This window comes from Microtus oregoni, unplaced genomic scaffold, assembly GCF_018167655.1.
Source record: "Microtus oregoni isolate MIOR12 unplaced genomic scaffold, Mior012 000016F_ref0000370, whole genome shotgun sequence".
NCBI lineage: Eukaryota > Metazoa > Chordata > Mammalia > Rodentia > Cricetidae > Microtus > Microtus oregoni.
In genome coordinates, this window is record NW_024543075.1 from 43,095,699 (window position 1) to 43,115,546 (window position 19,848).

The 19,848-nt window shown below is 40.5% G+C and overlaps 2 protein-coding genes across 2 annotated transcripts; both read left to right on the top strand.

Moving 5' to 3' along the window:
• Positions 1 to 2,905: 2,905 nt before the first annotated feature.
• Positions 2,906 to 3,850, top strand: LOC121457896 (olfactory receptor 51F2-like). Its single transcript, XM_041666959.1, has one exon. It carries the CDS (start codon positions 2,906 to 2,908, stop codon positions 3,848 to 3,850), a length of 945 nt encoding a protein of 314 aa, XP_041522893.1.
• An 11,079-nt stretch (positions 3,851 to 14,929) lies between these two features.
• On the top strand, positions 14,930 to 19,319 carry LOC121458019 (olfactory receptor 51E2). The gene is made up of 2 exons (XM_041667130.1): positions 14,930 to 14,998; positions 18,307 to 19,319. The coding sequence occupies exon 2, from the start codon at positions 18,357 to 18,359 to the stop codon at positions 19,317 to 19,319; it is 963 nt and encodes a 320-aa protein (XP_041523064.1). The 5' UTR covers positions 14,930 to 14,998; positions 18,307 to 18,356.
• The last annotated feature ends 529 nt before the right edge of the window (positions 19,320 to 19,848 follow it).

Here is a 19,848-nt window from a genome sequence, read left to right on the forward strand (position 1 = left end):
GCAAAATGCTAAAGAAGGAAAGGAATCCTGTTGGAGTTGAATTAGAGAGATGGAGAACAGCTTGTTTGCTTATTCATAAAATATTTGGAAATGCCTGGCGCTTGTAGCTTTGTGACACAAAATCTAACACTTTGTCCTTCCAAGAAACTCAGATTCTTATGCTCTCGTCCACTCCTTCTCCTCCTCTGTGCCCAAACTCATGCTAAGAGCCCTTTTGTGTGATTTTTCTTATAACTATCTATGACTTTTATCACTTCTCATGTGTTCTCTCTGGCAAGAGCACACTTACCCTTTTTTCACTCTTGTAAGTTCACATCTACTCATGAAAAGTTTAGGTGCAATTCATCTACTTGGTTGATATTCCCTAGAATTAATTTCTTAACACTTAACACAGGTACATTTGCACATGCCAACACAGACACTGGGGGCTGCCACCCTGAGCTTTCTCAGCTTTATCTCTTAAGCCTCCCCTACCTTAGGGCACTCTGCAATTAGTAGAGCCCATTTCTTTGTCTATGTCTCTGTGGTTCTCACCATACCTATACGCCTATACAGAATCTGATATATCATTCATACCCAAAACCATTGCATTTTTATTGTAGATGAGAGTCACTGGACTCTTATTAAAGAGGATGTTTTGAAACTTTAAGATTGGAGTCTAGGGGCTGGAGAGATGGCTCAGTGGTTAAGAGCACTGTCTGCTCTTCCAGAGATCCTGAGTTCAATTCCCAGCAACCACATGGTGGCTCCAAACCATCTGTAAAGAGATCTGGCGCCCTCTGGCGTGCGGAGGCAGAAAGTTGTATATATAATAAATAAATCTTAAAAAAAAAAAGAGTGGAGTCTAAAGTCTATGACAACTTCTTTTGATTTCTTCAGACATAAAATCATTTCAGACTCACTTAATGCCTTAGTAACTAACAAGACTCTTCGAGTACCCTATATCTGTCTACTGTTGAGCTGACCTAAAGATTTATGGTAGACAGTCAACTGCTTATAAAGAATTCATGGCTCTAAAAAGGAATGTGAGGTCCTGTCTGGGTCTAGCTTGGATGAAAAGAAATTATGAGAAATTCTGGTTTGAGAGTGTCAAAAGCCCAGCTGAAAGCAGGGAATATGAGTTCTCTGCTGCCAGAGAAAATATGGATCAGGCCAAACTGTACTGTAGAGTTTGTTTTGTTTTATCATCTTTCATCAACAAAGAGTAGGAAGAAATTATCACGAAGTATGAAAATTCACCATGAATAAGTTAAATTATTAATGAACAAGTTAAGAATTCAGGAAATTGTTCTTATAGTAGTTTAATTTTTGAGTCATCATTTGTAAAACTTTCTGGAACTCAGTGACAGCAACAACAAATCAGTCATTACATAAGGCATGGTTGCCAGATTTATGAGGTGCACATGGCTACCCTCCGCCTTCCAAAGCCATTCCTGTTGTTCAGTGTTGTGCAGCTAGATACTGGAGTTACTGTAAACCTAGAGGATGTTTCTCCCTCACTCGCTGCAAACTGTTAAAGGAAAGATGCTGTGCTATTCTTCAGCTTTTAACACAGAACTCTGGGGAACAGTCTCACTTGAAAACATATCCCTATGCATCCTAAAAATCTTAGCACTCTTTGTCTAAATGTAGACAATACACAGGAAATTGTCACTGCTCTCTCGTTAGCCTTTCTTCTGTTCTACAAACCAACTGCATTATCACATTCTGATAATCCTCTTCTGCCTTTCTTAGCTCTCTTTGATGTTTAAAATTCTTGTTTTTACTTTTGAATGATTCTCTTTTAGAAGACAAACTATGGTTGTGGATATTTATAGAATACAATGTAGTGTTTTCCTAAATGTATACATTCAAAACTAATCAAATCAAATTAATTAGTATATCTACCACCTCAATTTGCTATCATTTAGGGGTGGTTACAATAGTTAAAATATCTTCTTGCATCTGTTTAGAAGTATATAGTACATCAGCATCAACTCTTAAGTCTTTTCATTATGGTGATCATACATTTCTGACAATAATTTCATCACTCTCATAAGGGCATTCATAACTAAAAATGTTAGAGTCTCAAGAATATACTCAATTCAGTTCAATTAACTTTTTTCCCTTTCTCCCTAATATTCCAGTAATTTCAATTATTTTTGCAATTTATTTTAGTAAGGTTCCTTAGGATGGCCCTAAAAGTAGAACGTGTGTGTGTGTGTGTGTGTGTGTGTGTGTGTGTGTGTGTGTGTGTTCTGGACACATTTAGTCATCCTTCTGTGCCCTTTCGTGTGCTATGCTTGCTGTCTGTCACCTAGTGACTTTCTTTTCCACCAAGGACCCTGCCCAAAACTGACTACTTCCTTTGAGCCATATCCAACCATAGCCTTAATGTTTTTTCTTAAACCCCATTCTCAGTTCATGCATGCCCACCTTCCTGTCTAATTTTTCTACTCAGAGGAAGAAGAAAATATGATATTTTCAATAAAGATTCATCTTCCTCTACAAAACAAGACAGAAACATTTCATTATATCTCCGAAGCAGTATGCTTCCACAAATGCTGAGAATCTATTGTGGAGAATTAGTCATTCAAAACATTTAGATCAGAAGTAGTTGAATATGGTAAGATGTTATACTAAGTGGGTACACGTGACCTGTGTTGTCTCCAGCTGGAAGATAGATAACACAGTCCAAATGCAGCTAGTAGAAAATGACCTGTGGACTGAGACAATTTTTCCAAAAATAGAAAAATGTGGCTGTAATAGTTGAAATCATACAAATTTTTATCAATTTAAAGGTGTCATCCCTGTTTTCATATATTGTATAGATGCTCACGTTTGGTCAAATAAATGTTGGAAAAAATTATTTATGAATAGAACACACAAAGACCTGCTTCAGACCTGTCTGTACTTTCAACCTAGCATGTCAACTCTCCAGAACACCTCATCTTCTTCCATCATTTTCCTGCTCACTGGTGTGCCTGAGTTGGAAGCCTACCACACCTGGATCTCCATCCCCTTCTGCTTTCTCTACACAACTGCCCTCTCAGGGAACAGCCTGATTCTCTTCGCCATTATCACTCAGCCCAGCCTCCACGAGCCCATGTATTATTTCCTCTCCATGCTGTCCACCGCTGACCTCGGACTGTCCGTATCCACTCTGGCCACCATGCTGGGGATATTCTGGTTCAATGCCAGGGAGATCAGCTTCAATGCCTGCTTGTCACAGATGTTCTTCATTAAGTTCTTCACTGTCATGGAGTCCTCAGTGCTGCTGGCCATGGCTTTTGATCGCTATGTGGCCATCTCCAACCCCCTTAGGTATGCCACTGTCTTAACTGATTTCAGAATAGCTCAAATTGGGGTGGCAATTGTCATCAGAGGAACAGTGATGCTGACACCAATGGTTGCACTTCTTAAGAGACTAACCTTCTGCAGCAGCCATGTGCTCCGCCACTCCTACTGCTTCCACCCCGATGTCATGAAGCTCTCATGCACAGACACCAGGATCAACAGTGTAGTAGGGCTGACTGCCATGATTTCTACTGTTGGTGTGGACTCTGTTCTCATCCTCCTTTCCTATGTCCTGATCATTAGAACTGTTCTCAGCATTGCTTCTCCAGAAGAGAGGAAGAAAGCCTTCAGCACGTGTATCTCCCATATTGGGGCCGTAGCTCTATTCTATATTCCACTGATCAGTTTGTCCTTTGTCCACAGATTTGCAAAACGAGCCCCACCCTATGTTCATACCATGATTGCTAACACCTACCTGCTGATCCCTCCTGTCATGAACCCCATCATCTATAGTGTGAGGACCAAGCAGATACGTAAAGCTTTGATAAAAGTTCTCCATTCTAAAGGAATATAGAATCACAAAAGACTAGAGCTAGATGGCTTGTTTCAGGCCACATTGTCAGTCAATGCTAGAATACGTCTAGAACGTCAGCTACCTTGACCCCTTATTTCACAGATGATGAGATACAAATTTATAAATAGGAAGCAAGAACAATAGATAGCCTATATCTCAAGTTTTTCCTTGCCCCTTTATCAACAGCACTTTTATTCTTATTTTATTGTAGCAGTTAAAATTTCGTATAAATTTCATATTAAATCATCCCTTTGTAGAAAAGTAGGTAGTATTTTCTAGCTATCTGCCATCCACTGTTCAAAGAAACTTCTCTGGTGAAGATTGAGACTGCCTATGTGTATAGAGATGTGTATTTAGAAGGTAGTTTGACAAGATGTCCATTTAGCAAGCTAATAGTCGTAAGCTGATCCTAGGGTCTATGATCTCTCCAACTATGAGATCTTGGCCAGATTTACATCAGACATAAATAAATCTTGTGGGTCCAACTTTAAACCATATCATTAAGCAGTTAGTCACCCCCAAAATATTTTACCACAGTTTCACCCATGAATATACCTTCCCAATTCTATCATAATTGGAACTTGTGGTGTTCGTAGCTGGGTAAGATTATCAATGACTTTTGCTTTCTAGTATCCTTGATAGTACGTTCTGGCACTATGAGAGCCAGACAGCAGGGGGAGCTTCCAGGTCAACACCAGCTTTATTTCTCCAAGTCCTGCCACCAAAGCATGTGGTGACTTTGGAACTAGCATCCCACCATTGTTCTGTGGGCAACCAGGAGCAATGAAAGCAGTCTGCAGTGTCTGAGTGTTCTGGGAGGCCCCGTGCCGACAACTAGATAAGATATACTACACCTAGCACTGGAACTTTACAGCCTACTACTTCCTTTCTCTTAATTTAGTCTTGACTTAAATGTGTTGAAATATCCCAGAACTTTGTTCTCAGGCATCTTCTTCCTATTGTGCTTCTTTTTCTCGTCATTTCATATCCTCTTATGACATTAAATGTATCAATGTTTGCAGCACAATCATTTAATTTGTCTCACAATCATCTTAAGTAGTCCTAACAGTCCCATCAATAAAAATGCAGGCCTGTCTACAGGCTTCCATAACCAGAAACTCTGTTTTCTAGATCTCTAAGATGAAACCCTTTCCATGAACTCTCCTGCCTTGCTGTTACTCCTGTTCCACACTTAATTGTTTGTCAACAAATCCAGAATCCAACCACTTGACTTTGTTTCCACAGCTATCCTGAGGATTCCAGCTATCAACTTGAACCTGAATTCATCTGGGAATGGCTTTCTGGAGAATCTTCTTCATGAATTTTACAGTTAAGAGTACTTATTCTAGGACTCATGGCAGATCTTCTGAGTCCCTGTTTAGCACACTCTCATGGGCTCTTGTCTGACCCATGGGGGTCAGTGATTGTAGTGGTATGGAAAGACCTCTACTTGTGCTGAGTGTCCACCACTATTCCAGCTTCATCCCCAAATGCCCTTTGATTCACCTAGTAATCCTGCATTAGCCTCCAGATAGCTTCTTATATCATCAGGCACACTCCAGCATTATAATTCATACTCACCATTTTCTGCCTGTAGTGTTCTTCTCTCAGAGATCAATTGCTGACTTACATCCTCTCTTCATGCAGGACCCTACCCAGTATGCCCTACTGCAGGACTTCAAACATTATAAGGATAATAATCATAACACTAATACTTCTTTCCCTCATCAGTATTTACCTCCATCCTCACCTGCCTAGTTTTTCTTTTTCTTTTTTTTCTGTTGTTTTTTGTTTTTTGTTTGGTTGGTTGGTTTGGTTTGATTTGGCTTGGGTTTGGTTTTTGGCTTGTGTAGTCTGTCCTAGAACTAGCCCTTGTATGTTGTCAAGTTTGTTTTTTTCCAGCTGCTCTGCCCTGAAATAATCACACAAAAACCATATTATTTGCAATATGGTTTAGCCAATATCTTAAACGTGTTCCTGGCTAACTCATATCTTAAATTAACACATTTCCATTAATCTGTGTATCTCTACAAGGCTGTGGCTTACGGGGTAAAGTTTCAGCATCTGTCTCTAGCTAGGCTACATGGCTTCTTTCTGATTTTGCCTTTCTTTCTCCCAGCATTCAGTTTAGCTTTTTCTGCCTAGATCTGTTCTACCCTATCAGGCCAAGCCAGTTTTTTTTTAATTAACTAATGGCATTCCCAGAATACAGGGAGAATAACACATCACCTCCTCTTTTCTGTTTAAATAAAAAGGAAGGCTTTATCTTTAACATAAATTACATATAACAAAACAGGTATCAAGCTAGAATTACAGTTGCAACATTTATATCTACTTTATCTTGATATAGGTGGGTCTTCTATCTGTTGCTTTCATTGGTTAATTAATAAAGAAAACTGCTTGGCCTGATAGGTCAGAACATAGGTATGCGGGGAAGACAGAACAGAATGTTGGGATGAAGGGAAGTGAGGCTTTATTATAACTAAGGAAAACTATAACTACAACTATAAATTCTTCAACTCCATCAAAGACTCTAGAAGGATATAATATTACCTAAGTAAACCTGAAGTGCATTGTAAGCAACTCCAAAACTCTAAAATTGATAGAGACATCTGGCTGCCTGGACAGTCACCCAAAATTCTTCTGTGACATTGAGGCATCCATCTTTAGCCTACAGGCCCATATGTCCGGCAGACTTTTTCATGAAGCAGAAAATTCCAAAGACAGTTCCACCTGTATTGGTAGTTTGTCAGTCACTTTCTTTTGTATCCTGCAGAATGTCTGACAGACTCTTTCATGAAGCAAGAACCCTGAAGGATGGTCTCACCTTTAGGCAAGTTCATCAGTCATTTCTCTGTGGGTCCTGCATGTTCAGTTCACAAAGCATACCATCAGGCAATCCAGGCAAGAGCAGTTTCTTGCCCAAATGGCTAACAAACTCCATGAGGAGCCTCTTCGATGACTATCTTCCTCTTGAAGCTCCTGGTGCTGCCAGGAGCAAATGTGTCTCATTGTCATGAAAAGTCCTAAATTATTAAAACATTTTAAATTCCATATTCTGAAGGCCTCTGAAAGATTTGAAGAATATCTATCTAACTGAAATATGTCTCTATACATCTAGAAAACCTAAGTAACATGACTACAAGCTTGGCTATTATAATAGAGAATGATTATCTATTAACCTATACTTCTTATATGTACTTTACATTTTTAAATGACCTGGACAGGCCGGGCAGTGGTGGCTCACACCTTTAATCCCAGCACTCAGGAGGCAGAGGCAGGCAGATCTCTGTGAGTTCGAGACCAGCCTGGTCTACAAGAGCTAGTTCCAGGACAGGCTCCAAAACCACAGAGAAACCCTGTCTCGAAAAACAAAAACAAAAAAAAATGAGCTGGACAAACACAATACCTTAATCAAGATCAGAAATACATATACAGAATATTAAAAAAATTGACCTTAAATTTGTATCAATAAATGAAGATCCATACCAATGCAAATCTCTATATCATATCCCCTTTAATATAAACAAACATTTATAGACAAAATTTGGGAATATAGTTCTCACCAAACTTCTTTCTGCTTTTTGTTAGGCAAAGTATTTTCTTTTTTGGGGGTGATGTTCAAGGTAACCTCTCAGGGGGTCTTGGACTATCAAACCACAATAGTCTGGAAGGATTCCACAGGTTCTTATCCTCTGTGGAAACAAAAGAATAACTTCTTTTTCAAAGCAACATATCCTTAGGCTCAAATTCTAAAGTCAAGATACCTTTAAAGAATATATGCTGGTTATTTAGCTCCTTTATAGTCAAAAATTTCAAAGAAAACACAATAGTACACATATGCCAGACTCTCTGTGTATATCTCACCTTTACATGGCTTTTTTTACTCTATTACTTCTTAATATTTATTATCTTCACTCCTTTAATCTATGACTGTCTGTACTCTATATTTTTAAAGACTTTGTTTATTTAATGAACCATTTACTTTCTTTTATAACTGTCTATACTTTTTTTCTTTTTTCTCTCAAGCCTATGTACATTTATTCAATACGGTGACTCATTTAGAGGTCTTTTCCATCTGGATTTGTCTTTATTGCATATCTGTAATTATTTTCTGACCAGAAGGCTTCTTAAAATGCTAAGAGCTTCTTAAGAATCTAAACTGTGATGTTGCTAGGGTATATACAGCCCTCCCTGCTTGCTCCAGACAGTCCAAAATGGTGGAAGTCTATTCACTGACTCTGCAAGCCATGCACACTGCCCCAGTTTCAAATATGCAACAGCTGTATGTTGAGCCATCAAGCAGTTTGTAACAAGTTGCTTACAAAGCCTATTTAATTGCTCTGTAGCCAGATGTCCCAAAAAGGAATCAGAGCCATCTGTGCTGGCAAACCAGGAAGCCACAGTTTTTGTTTTGTAAAGAAGCCATGCAGTTCTTAGTGCACCTCTCCTAAAGTAGCCATGGAGCCCTTGCTCACCTCAAACCCATCTAGAAAAAAATTGTGGTTACCAAGAAACTGTGCTAAACTCTGTTCTTTTGTGTCTACAATTCCTTTCGAAGCTCTCTCAGGTTTTAAGTGTGTTTTAGTTGGCCACGTTGGTGCACCAATTTGTTGTTAGAGGCCACTTATTTATTTCTGCCTGCTCAGTCCTGAAATAATCACACAGGAAACCATATTATTTGCAATTCTGTTTGGCCAATAGCTTAAGCATATTCCTGGCTAACTCATATCTTAAATTAACCCATCTCCTTAATCTGTTATCACCACAAGGCTGTGGCTTACTGGGTAAAGTTCCAGCACCTGTCTCCGGTGGGGCTACATGGCTTCTTTCTGACTTTGCCTTTCTTTCTCCTAGCATTCAGTTTAGTTTTCCCTGCCTAGCTCTGCTCTACCCTATCAGGTCAAGCCAGCTTCCTTATTAACCAATGGTATTCACAGCATATGGAGGGGAATTCCACATTACTTGTAGACCAAGCTGGCCTCAAACTCACAGAGATCTGCCTGTATCTGCCTGTGCCTCTGAAGTGCTAGGATTAAAGACATGCACCACCACCCCTAGTACCTGCCTTTTTTTAATTCCTGGCACTTTCAACACCCAACCTATTATATACTAGGGAGGGGAGGTGTTTTGTTTTGTTTTGCTTGTTTCCCCATCTTAAGATAAGGCTTTTGAGGATAAAGAATTTGTTTCTCTCTGAGTGTCCTGTCTCCCTTTACCTCTTAAGAACCCTTTATCTACTGTACAGTACTCCAAGCCCATAAGAAAGTTACATTTCCTCTATTCTGATTTTCCTCTGTCACTTCAAGCCTTTGCACAAGCTGCTATCTCCACCTACAGTAATATTCACTACCGTCACCCTCCCTCTTAGAAGAGAGGTCACTTATTTGGAGGATCCCAGACCCCTTGCATTCCACCCAGATGCACCATCACCACTTTCTGCTTATTTCTCGTGGTGAGCCTCTTTAGATTCTATTGTAATTGTTTTTCCCACATCAGGAACCCTTCTCAAGACCAGGAACCGCATTTTATCTACTGTTGTTCTGTTTTTACACTTCTATTAATAGTGTCTGGCTCCTTGTATCTTTAGATTTTCTTTCTTGTTGGTTGTTTTGGTTTGGTTTGGTTTTAAAATAGTTTCACAAAATTCCCATGGTGACACTACACTGCCCCAAACCCTTAAGCAACTGTAATTAAAGGTGTGTGCCACCATGTCTAGTCCCATACTGCCTTTTAACCTCAGTTGAACTGATGAACAAATGCATAAGATCTTAAAAGAAGTATAAGAATTTGGGTAGCATACAAGATCATAACAGTCTTCTCATAGTTCCAGGATATTTATTCATGAAACTTCTCTTTTGAAGGATGCTATGCAAGAAGTCTCCTTTGATCATTTGGCTTAGCATCACCTTGCCCTAATTTCCATCAGTCTTATTTCTTTCTCTCTCCAACATAAAACTTCCTTTGTATATTCCTTAATAAACATGAGTTAAAAGCAAAAATTAAAATTAAGGAGACGTTTACATGGATGATTAATATTTTGAATAAACAACCAATTTCTGTTTGCTCCCACCTTATTCTGTTCTCTGAACCTCATGGATCGTCCTCCTCATAGGTCTTAACCTATAATGAAGCCAAGATAAAAGTTCAAAATAACTGCAGAAAAATCCAGAGAGGTGTTTTGGTTTAAATGTTAGATTTTGCTTACTTCACTGCATAAGGTGTGATACTTGGAGAGCAATGACAGACAGGGTAGGAGTGACTTGAGCTGGGAGTGAAAGATGGCAATATTCAGTCTTAAAATTGAAAAAGAAACAGAGATGGTACAGGCCTTTAATCCCAGCACTCAGCAGGCAGAGACAGGTGGATCTCTCAGTTCAAGAACAACCTGGTCTACAGAGCAATTTCCAGGACAGCCAGGGCTACACAGAGAAACCCCATCTCAAATATATATATATATATATATATATATATATATATATATAGAGAGAGAGAGAGAGAGAGAGAGAGAGAATTGGAGAAGAACACACCGATTGGTTAGCCAATGCCAAATAATCAGCCCTGAAAATATACATAACAAGTAACAGAGTAGAGACTGAACTGTTTGGATTTATGCATTTAGGAATATAATATATACATATATATATAATATACATATAATATAAATATGTAACAAATAATAAAAAGGGGACTATGCATTTGAAAGAGAGCCAGAAGGGGTACATGGGATAGTTTGGAGAGAGAAATAAGAGAGAAATTATGTAATTATATTTTAATCTCAAAAAATTAAATATTTTCCTTTATTATTTTATTAATTGTGGCCAGATGGGACTTTGCCTTCCTGATTATTTGGCAATTTCATTTAGATCACCTTCATATATGTATATATTTTAGGAAGTTTCTGCCATGTTAGGTTTTGACAAATGCCCCATAATTCTAGCTATCTCTCCCTGTATTCCCTCCCATGACCACCTCCCTGTTTGAGCCTCTATTCCAGTCCTTCTCCCAACTCCATCCAAGTCTGTTTATTCTATTTAACTAACTTTTTATGGGGATAAATAAGAAGGAATCTCAATTTTAAGAGTCAGATGCTAGGATTTTTATGACACTTCTGAAGATGCTCCTCTCAGCTCACGTCTACACACTAACCTGTAGACCACCCTAGAAACTGTAAGTGTCTGTGATCATAAATGGGCAACCTGACACTGAGCATGGGAAATTCACAGAGCAAATGTTATGCTCTGGCCAAGCTGGTTCTCCAGTGGGAGTCAGAGACTTTTCCTAAAACAGTGATATGGGTATTATATTTAGAAGAAAAATTGAACAAGATGGGTTGGGGAATTAACTACGGGCAATGAGGAAAAAGTATACATATTAAGTTTAAGTTCATATGCATATCTAATTTTATCTTCCTGAAATGCATCCTTCAAACAACTTCTAGAAGTGCAATTTAATACACATATGTAATTAAGATGTCCTTGATATGAACCATAAAAATGAAGCCTTGAGTTCACAGCTTACATTAACTCACATCTATTTACCCTCTCAATTTCTTTTCTTTTTATATTGCTCCATAAACACCATTCTACTTAGGGAATTCTGTGTCCTTCTATGCTTTACCTCTGGGGGATGGAGAGGTGGCTCAACAGGTAAGAGCACTGGATGTCCTCCAAAGGACTAGTGTGTAATTCCCAGCACCCACATGGCAGCTTACAATCATCTGTAACTCTAGTTCCAGAGAGACCTGATGTTCTTTTCTGGGGTCTGCAGACACAAGGCACAAAGATACACATGCAGACAAATGCCCATACACATTAAATTGAATTTTTAAAAAACATCTCTTTCTTGGACACACCTTGATTACTGAATGTCCCGATTCAAGTCCTCATAAAAAATCACTGATATTTACTATTATTCTGTATTATGTCAAGAATGTGTAGATATTATTTTAGCATTTTAGGGTAATGACATGATCATATTTATCTCTTTTCCTTAAAGCTCAATATAGAGTCTACATAAAACCAGTATTGAGAGAACATGCTTTTACACAATAAGAGAATGACCACATTCCTGGATATAGGTGTATAATAAGTCTTGAGACTTAAAGACAATAATTATGTTTCTGTTTTTAGAGTGACAATAACAAGATAAGACTGATCTAAGGCAAACCTAGAAGGAATAGGAGACAGGGCAAGATAAACATCAATCAGAGACATACCATATGGATATGAAAGAGGGCACATGGCACCAGAGAAGAAATACCAGAGGGTTTAGAGATGCCGCTATTTTTTTATTTTTCCATTCAATTATTTACACTTCCTTCCCTCCTTCAAATTCCCTCCCACTCCCCCACACCTCCTCCTCCCTCTCCGGCCTGCTTGAGAGAGGGCCGGGAATTCTGCCCTGTGGGAAGTCGAAGGCCCTCCTCCCTACATCCAGGCCTAGGGAGCTGTGCATCTATATAGACTAGGGTCCCAAAAAGCCAGAACATCCCGTAAACACAAGTCCCAGTGCCTTTATCAATGGCTTCTCAGTCAGCCCTATTGTCAGCCACAATCACAGAGAACAGTTTGATCACATGCTCATTCAGATCTGGTCCAGCCGGATGTCGTGAGCTCCCATTAGAACAGGCACACTGCTTCGGTTGATGGACCAACCCCTCGCGGTCCTGACTTCTTTGCTCATCTTCTCCCTCCTTCTGCCTTTCAACTGGACCTTGGGAGCTCAGTCCGTTGCTCTGATGAGGGTCTCTGTCTCTATCTCTATCCATCACTGGACGAAGATTCTATGGTGATAATCATATTCAAGATAATCATCAGTGTGATAGTGGGACAAAGACAGTTCAGGCACCCTCTCCTCTGCTGCCCAGGACCTAGCTAGGGACATCCCGTGAACACCTGGGATCCCCTCTAGAGCCAAGTCTCTTGCCAACCCTAAAATGGCTCCCTTATTGTAGGTATCTTCCCTGCTCCTATATCTGCCCTTCCCCCATCTCCACCCTCCCACTCCCCCAAGCTCTTGCCAGTCCTTCCCTTCTCCCTTCCCTTTTCCCCCTCCCCTTCCCCCAAACTCACCCCCACCCCTTCCCCCACCCCCATGCTCACAGCTTTTGCCCTGCAATTTTGTTTGCTTCCAATTTCCAGGAAGATCTATATATGATTTTCCTTGGGTTCACCTTGTTATTTGGCTTCGCTGGGCTTGTAAAATATGGGCTTAAAAAATGGGACACTGAACTGAACAGAGAATTCTCAACAGAAGTCCAAATGGCCAAGAGACACTTAAGGTCATGTTCAACTTCTTTAGTGATCAGGGAAATGCAAATCAAAACAACTTTGAGATCCCATCTTACACCTGTCAGAATGGCTAAAATAAAAAACACCAATGATAGCCTTTGCTGGAGAGGATGTGGAGTAAGGGGAACACTCACCTATTGCTGGTGGGAATGCAAACTTGTGCAACCACTTTGGAAATCAGTGTGGTGGTTTCTCAGGAAATTGGAAATCAAGCTACCTCAGGATCCAGCAATACCACTCTTGGGAATATACCCAAGAGATGCCCGATCATACTACAAAAGCATTTGTTCAACTACGTTCATAGCAGCATTATTTGTAATAGCCAGAACCTGGAAACAACCTAGATGCCCCTCAATGGAAGAATGGATGAAGAAAGTATGGAATATATACATATTAGAGTACTACTCAGTGGTAAAAAAAAATGACATCTTGAATTTTGCATGCAAATGGATGGAAATAGAAAACACTATCCTGAGTGAGATAACCCAAAACCAAAAAGATGAATATTGTATGTACTCACTTATTTGTGGACTCTAGCCATAAACCAAGGTCATTAAACCCAGAGATGCAGCTTCTTGATGAATGTGGTGCTTTAGCTAAATTTAAAAGGCCTGAAATATGAAGTCACTGAAAAGAAACAGTGAAAGAAAGGCCAGAATGAACACTAATGGATCAATAAAAACAAATTCATGTAGAAGAGACTAGTAGAGAGGACTAGTCTGTAGGGTTATGTCTGACTTTGTGTAAGAACCCTCAGCTCTGAGGGAAGAACATAAATTGATTGTTCGGTGCTACAAGTCCCTCTATGGGAAGTTCTCTGACTCTCCCTTCATGCTGCCCCCCCCCTTCTCTCCACTGGAGTACACTGCCTGTCTATACTTAGGTGCTGGGCATTCTTATTCCTTGGGAAATTTATTTACCATCTCTGATCCTTTGTCTGAAACAATCTTCCCCAGATATTTTCATGTGTGTATCCCTCACTTCTCTAAGTACCTCCTCCATCCAGCAGCTTCACCTGAGGTTTCAAGGCCTCCTCCTGATATTAACATGTTCTTTATCCTCTTCATTTTTTTCTCCCTATAATCATCTAGCATTCTATTTAGTTTATATGTTAATTTAATTTAATTTCAGCCAATCTAATCAAAAAATGTACTTCATAACCCTGGAAATTTTCTCAATTTTGCTTATGAAATTACAGGCTCTTGGCAAACACTGGTTTAATGTGAATAAATAAATAATACATGAGATTCTCCGTCTAATGTTATCAGTATATGATATAGACCAATGAGCCATCTTTGTCCACAGCACAGGTATAAAAAGAAGTGACTTCATTATATCAGGGGCTATGATTAAACTGCAAGAGAAGCAGACGAGAGTTTTCCTACTTTGAGTTATAGAACTTCATTTTACTGTACCTGCTTGGGATTTAAAGCCAACGTGAACTCCAACAGTTAAGGATCGTGACTGTTCCTACACTTTGTCTGCCGTGTCTAGCAAATCAGATAGTGAGGAAACTCTAACCTTGTGACTGACTGTGGAAATTAGATCATCTCGGAGGAGTGGGGACACGTGTTTGTTGTCAAGAGACTCACATATGTCATTGCGGGAATGGTGACAGAGACCTTGGCCCTTTGAGATTGTTTCCCTAGACAGGACAAGTGGGAAGCCTGTGAGAGCAGCACACGAGATGAGTGGACTTGAGCTTTGTACTCCACTGTCTGCCAGACCCCTAGAGCATCAGCTGGTATTCCCACAGCCTGCTCCCTGACTACCGAGTAGCACTATAAAGAGACCTGCTCCTGAAAGAAAGAGCCAGATCCAGCTGCCTCCTTGAGTAGAACTGTCCTGTTCTCAGGTGAGTGCTGGCTTGCCGGGAGTGGCAGCCCGAGGATCCTGCCACTTTGAGACACCTTGAAGACCCCTCGTACTTCATCACAAGACAAGCTCAGTGCCTTAGCTGATGTTCTTCTGGAAAGCAGGTGACATATAACAGAATTATGCTCAACCATAAGGAATGAAGCAATGCCACTTGTAGAAAAATGGATAGAACTGGAGATCATTCTGTCAAGCAAATTAAACTAGACTCAGAATGACAAATACTTTTGCTGTCATAGGCAGAATCTCTCCTCTCTCTCTCTCTCCCTCTCTCTCTCTCTCTCTCTCTCTCTCTCTCTCTGTGTGTGTGTGTGTGTGTGTGTGTTTGTGTGTCTGTGTGTCTGTGTGTGTAGAGAATAGAAAGGAACTGTCAGAGGAGAGGAAGGAGATTTAAAATAAGGAGGGATAAGAAGGAGGGAAGAGGGTTATGCAGTCCATGTAGCACGAAGCAGAGGGGAGAAATATTTGAGAGTGTAAAGGGGACCAGGAAGAGGGTGGTGAGGAACTGAATAAGAACAATGTACAATCCCACATTTTCATGAAAATGCCATGGTAAACCTTTCACTTTGCATGCTAACTTTAAAAACTGTTGTTCAAACAGCCTAGAGAAACCTCAATAGCGATTAGAATAAATCTGCATATCATCCTAGAGAAAAGCTGTACTCAATACAGTTTTGTGTTCTAATCCAAGAACAGTGCATCTTTCCATTTGTTAGATACTATGTTTAATTTATCTCAGGAATAGTTTGTAAATCGCAATATTTAAATTTTCTACTAGTTTTGGTTAAATTCATTATTGTTGATGCTGTTGTGAATAAAAGGTTTTTGGAAGATCAATTTCTGATACTTCAATATATTGTATGGAAATATTGAGCTTTGTAGACTGCTATTAATGCTATAACCTTGCTATTTTACTGTTTATATTAGTGCTTTGTAGACTTTTTAAGGTTATGTAGCCTAGAAAAATAGTGTTACCGCCTTTAAAATAACACAAAATAGGACAGACACTACTTCTGTGCTTTAAGCACCGCCATGGCTGGACAGATGCTATACAGAGGGGTGGATCAGGAAAGCGGGCAACTCTGGATGAGAGAGATCTTTAAATGAGCAGAAGCCATTGAGAATGTGAAACGTGACATTTTACCTCCAACCTACCTTCTTTTCTCATTTGTCCCATTTCTCTTGGGTACAATGGTCAAGGAAAACGGTCTCCCTCCAGGGAAGGTTGTTTTCTTTTGCCCTCCACCACACAGAGTCGTTTGTTGGGACACTTGCATTCTCCCACGAGCTGTTTGCGATAAATACAAAAACAGATGGTTGGATCCAAGATAGAAATAAAAACACACAGGACTGTTCCACACCAGAAGGGGGGTGTGGCAAAGGGGTGGGTGTTTTGACAGAGATCTAGGTAAATCAGGAAGGGAAATTGTCAGAGGTCCCAGCCTGAGACTTTGATAAGCCAGAGAGGCCACTTGGGGTGCAACTCCCCAGGCAGAGTGGCATATGTACTACTTTGTAGCCCTGTGAGGGATTACTGGTGTGTGTTGAGCTCAGGCTGGGCTCACAGCTCTTGTTGGGACATTCATCTCACTCTTTTGAGACTATTTTGCATCTCGCTGAAGAGTGAAATTGTCTTTGACAGTATTAAGTAGCAGGGTTTAGAATTCGATATTGAGAAGCTGTTCCTTTACTTGCACAAACCCTAAGAATGGAGAAAATCAAAATCAGCGATATGGGTTTTATAACCTTTGAATCCTTAATCTGTTTTCTTTGCTCTTTCAAGACAGGGAGATTCCAGCTTAAAATGTCTTGGTTCTTGTTTAATTGTGATTAAAGCATCAGTTCTCTAAGCTCTCTCCATTAAGGAGAAGTTGAATAAAGAGAAGAAAAGCCAAACTGTATTAAAGACCTTAGTCAGAAAGGAGAAAGAATCCTGGGAGAGATAAACAAATTAATCAGGGTACCCTGGACACTGTCAACAAAGACACCTGCATCATTTACTTCTAAGCATCAAAGGCCCCGACTCCCATAGCCAAGCCCCCAACTGCTGAAGTTAACCAGCTCTAAATACAGGACATTAGGGAGCTTGACAGAGAAAGAGATTGATGTGAGTGCTTAGCTGATTGGGTGGGGTATGGGGTTGAAACAAAGCAACACTGAGCTCCAGAAAAAAAAAAAAAAAAAAAAAAAGAGAAGAGAAGAAAGTCCTCCCTTGACATGAATGACTTATTGGCACAGATCCCAAGAAAATTCCTCAGAATATCATAAAAAATCAGTAATACTGCTCCCCAATTCAGGGCTTACCCCCCAAGTTCTCTTTGGGACAAAAGAAAATATCCTTGGTGGTGACTTCCAGGCATACAGATCCTGGCTGCTAGCTGGGAACATGTCTAGTAGCTAGGATCCGCTGGAGGTGTTGGATCTTGCCAGCACCTCCATCTGCACAGAGATGGTTACAGGGAGCTAGTATATTTGTTTTATAAATCCAGATACATTTCTTTTTTCTTTTCTTTTCTTTTTCCTTTTTATTTGAAGAATATTTTCGATTCCCCCTACCTCAGAAGAGCCTTTATTGTCTCTTCTGACTACTTAATTCTGCTCACGCTTTAGGACTGAAATTTAGAGAGCATCATTTCGAGGAAGATTGCTCTGTCTTTGTCATCCCTGCAGTCCATGAATCTCTTACACTAGCTTTATCACAATGCTCTAATGGATTTACTACTTATCCGTCTCCTATCCTAAGCAAGCCTTGTGGAGGTCAAAAAAGATGACTCTCAGATATGTGTCTCACTAATGGCATTGTGCTTAACAGATCATTCAAGTAAATATTTCTGAAATCTGAATCAATAAATGTAAAGAGAGAAGGGGAGAGAGAAGGAAAATGGTGAAGGAAGAAAGTAGAAATAAAGATGGAGGAAAGCAAAGGAGGGTGGGCAGCAGGGAAGAGACAGGAAGAGAGAGCGGAGGGTGACAGCTCTATCTGAAAAGAGAGTTACTATTGTAATTTTATGAAGTGGGGGTGCCTAGTATCCAGACAGTGAAGGTAGAGGCAAAAAAAAAAAGGTCTGAGGAAGTCACATTATGGGGAAAAATATTTTTCTACCAAAGCTTTATTTGGAAATTTTAAATGTGCCTTAGGAATAGTGAGAAATAAGTGAATTTTGAGCGTTCACATTTCCTCCTTTGGAAAAGAGCTGGGATGTGGTTGGAGGTAGAGGGAGAAGGGAGAGAGGGCTAGCATGCACTAAGTTCCAGGGAACTCCCTGACTCTGCTCCCTGCCCTTGCAGGCTGTCACTGTGACCTCGCCCTCTCCAGACCTCCCCACTTGGTGTCAGCGATGAGCTCCTGCAACTTCACACATGCCACCTTCGTGCTAATAGGAATCCCAGGCCTGGAGGGAGCTCACTTTTGGTTTGGCTTCCCCCTGCTTTCCATGTATGCCGTGGCACTGTTTGGAAACTGCATCGTGGTGTTCATCGTGAGGACGGAGCGGAGTCTGCATGCACCCATGTACCTTTTTCTCTGCATGCTGGCCGCTATCGACCTGGCTCTGTCCACATCCACCATGCCCAAGATCCTCGCCCTCTTTTGGTTTGACTCCCGGGAGATTACTTTTGATGCCTGTCTTGCCCAGATGTTCTTCATTCATGCTCTCTCGGCAGTTGAATCTACCATTCTGCTGGCCATGGCCTTTGACCGCTATGTGGCCATCTGCCACCCACTGCGTCATGCTGCTGTGCTCAACAATACAGTGACAGTTCAAATCGGCATGGTGGCTCTGGTCCGGGGATCTCTATTCTTCTTTCCGCTCCCACTGCTGATCAAGCGGCTGGCCTTCTGTCACTCCAATGTGCTCTCCCATTCCTATTGTGTCCATCAGGATGTGATGAAGTTGGCCTATACAGACACACTGCCCAATGTAGTCTATGGTCTAACTGCCATTCTGCTTGTCATGGGTGTAGACGTCATGTTCATCTCCTTGTCTTACTTTCTGATTATACGAACAGTTCTGCAACTGCCTTCCAAGTCGGAGCGAGCTAAGGCATTTGGGACCTGTGTATCACACATTGGTGTGGTTCTGGCTTTCTATGTACCACTCATTGGCCTATCAGTGGTACACCGTTTTGGAAACAGCCTAGACCCCATTGTGCATGTTCTCATGGGGGATGTCTACCTGTTGCTGCCTCCTGTGATTAATCCCATCATCTACGGTGCTAAGACCAAGCAGATCAGAACTCGAGTGCTGGCTATGTTTAAGATCAGCTGTGACAAGGACATTGAAGCTGGAGGAAACACGTGACCCTTACCATTTTATCACCCTTGTCCTCGATAGCTTAATATAGTGATTTCATCATACCTGCTTAATTCCAGTCACCCATAAGCACATTAGTGCTTTTCCCTGGATGGGATAGTGAACTAAGTATGGTTTATCTTCATCGTGGATATAACGTGAAATAATCTCTATCAATGAACATTATGTGGTTCAAGGACTCTGCCTAAAATGAGAAATGTGGGTAATATTAAATAAGGCAACTAGGATTTGTGATTTAAAACTAACTGATCAGGCTTGTGACTTGGATGAAATATGTTCAAATTACTAATGAGTTTGTTTGATTCCTCCTCTGTCATGAAGCTATTGCTCAGTCGTTATGTGTATTGGCTAGAATGTAGACCATGAAGCCGACAGAATGGTAAGCAAGGCTTGCCTCATTCACTTCAAGCTTGTTATTCACTACCCAGGAACATAGCCAAGTCCCAAAGAGCAATGCTTATGACTGTGTCATGACAGCTTAACATGTTCCAGGCCCCCGTGATACGTGGTTTTCAGC

Bases quoted from the DNA above. Each gene is read 5' to 3' on its own strand.
- LOC121457896 (XM_041666959.1), top strand. From the start codon at position 2,906: ATGTCAACTCTCCAGAACACCTCATCTTCTTCCATCATTTTCCTGCTC.
- LOC121458019 (XM_041667130.1), top strand. From the start codon at position 18,357: ATGAGCTCCTGCAACTTCACACATGCCACCTTCGTGCTAATAGGAATC.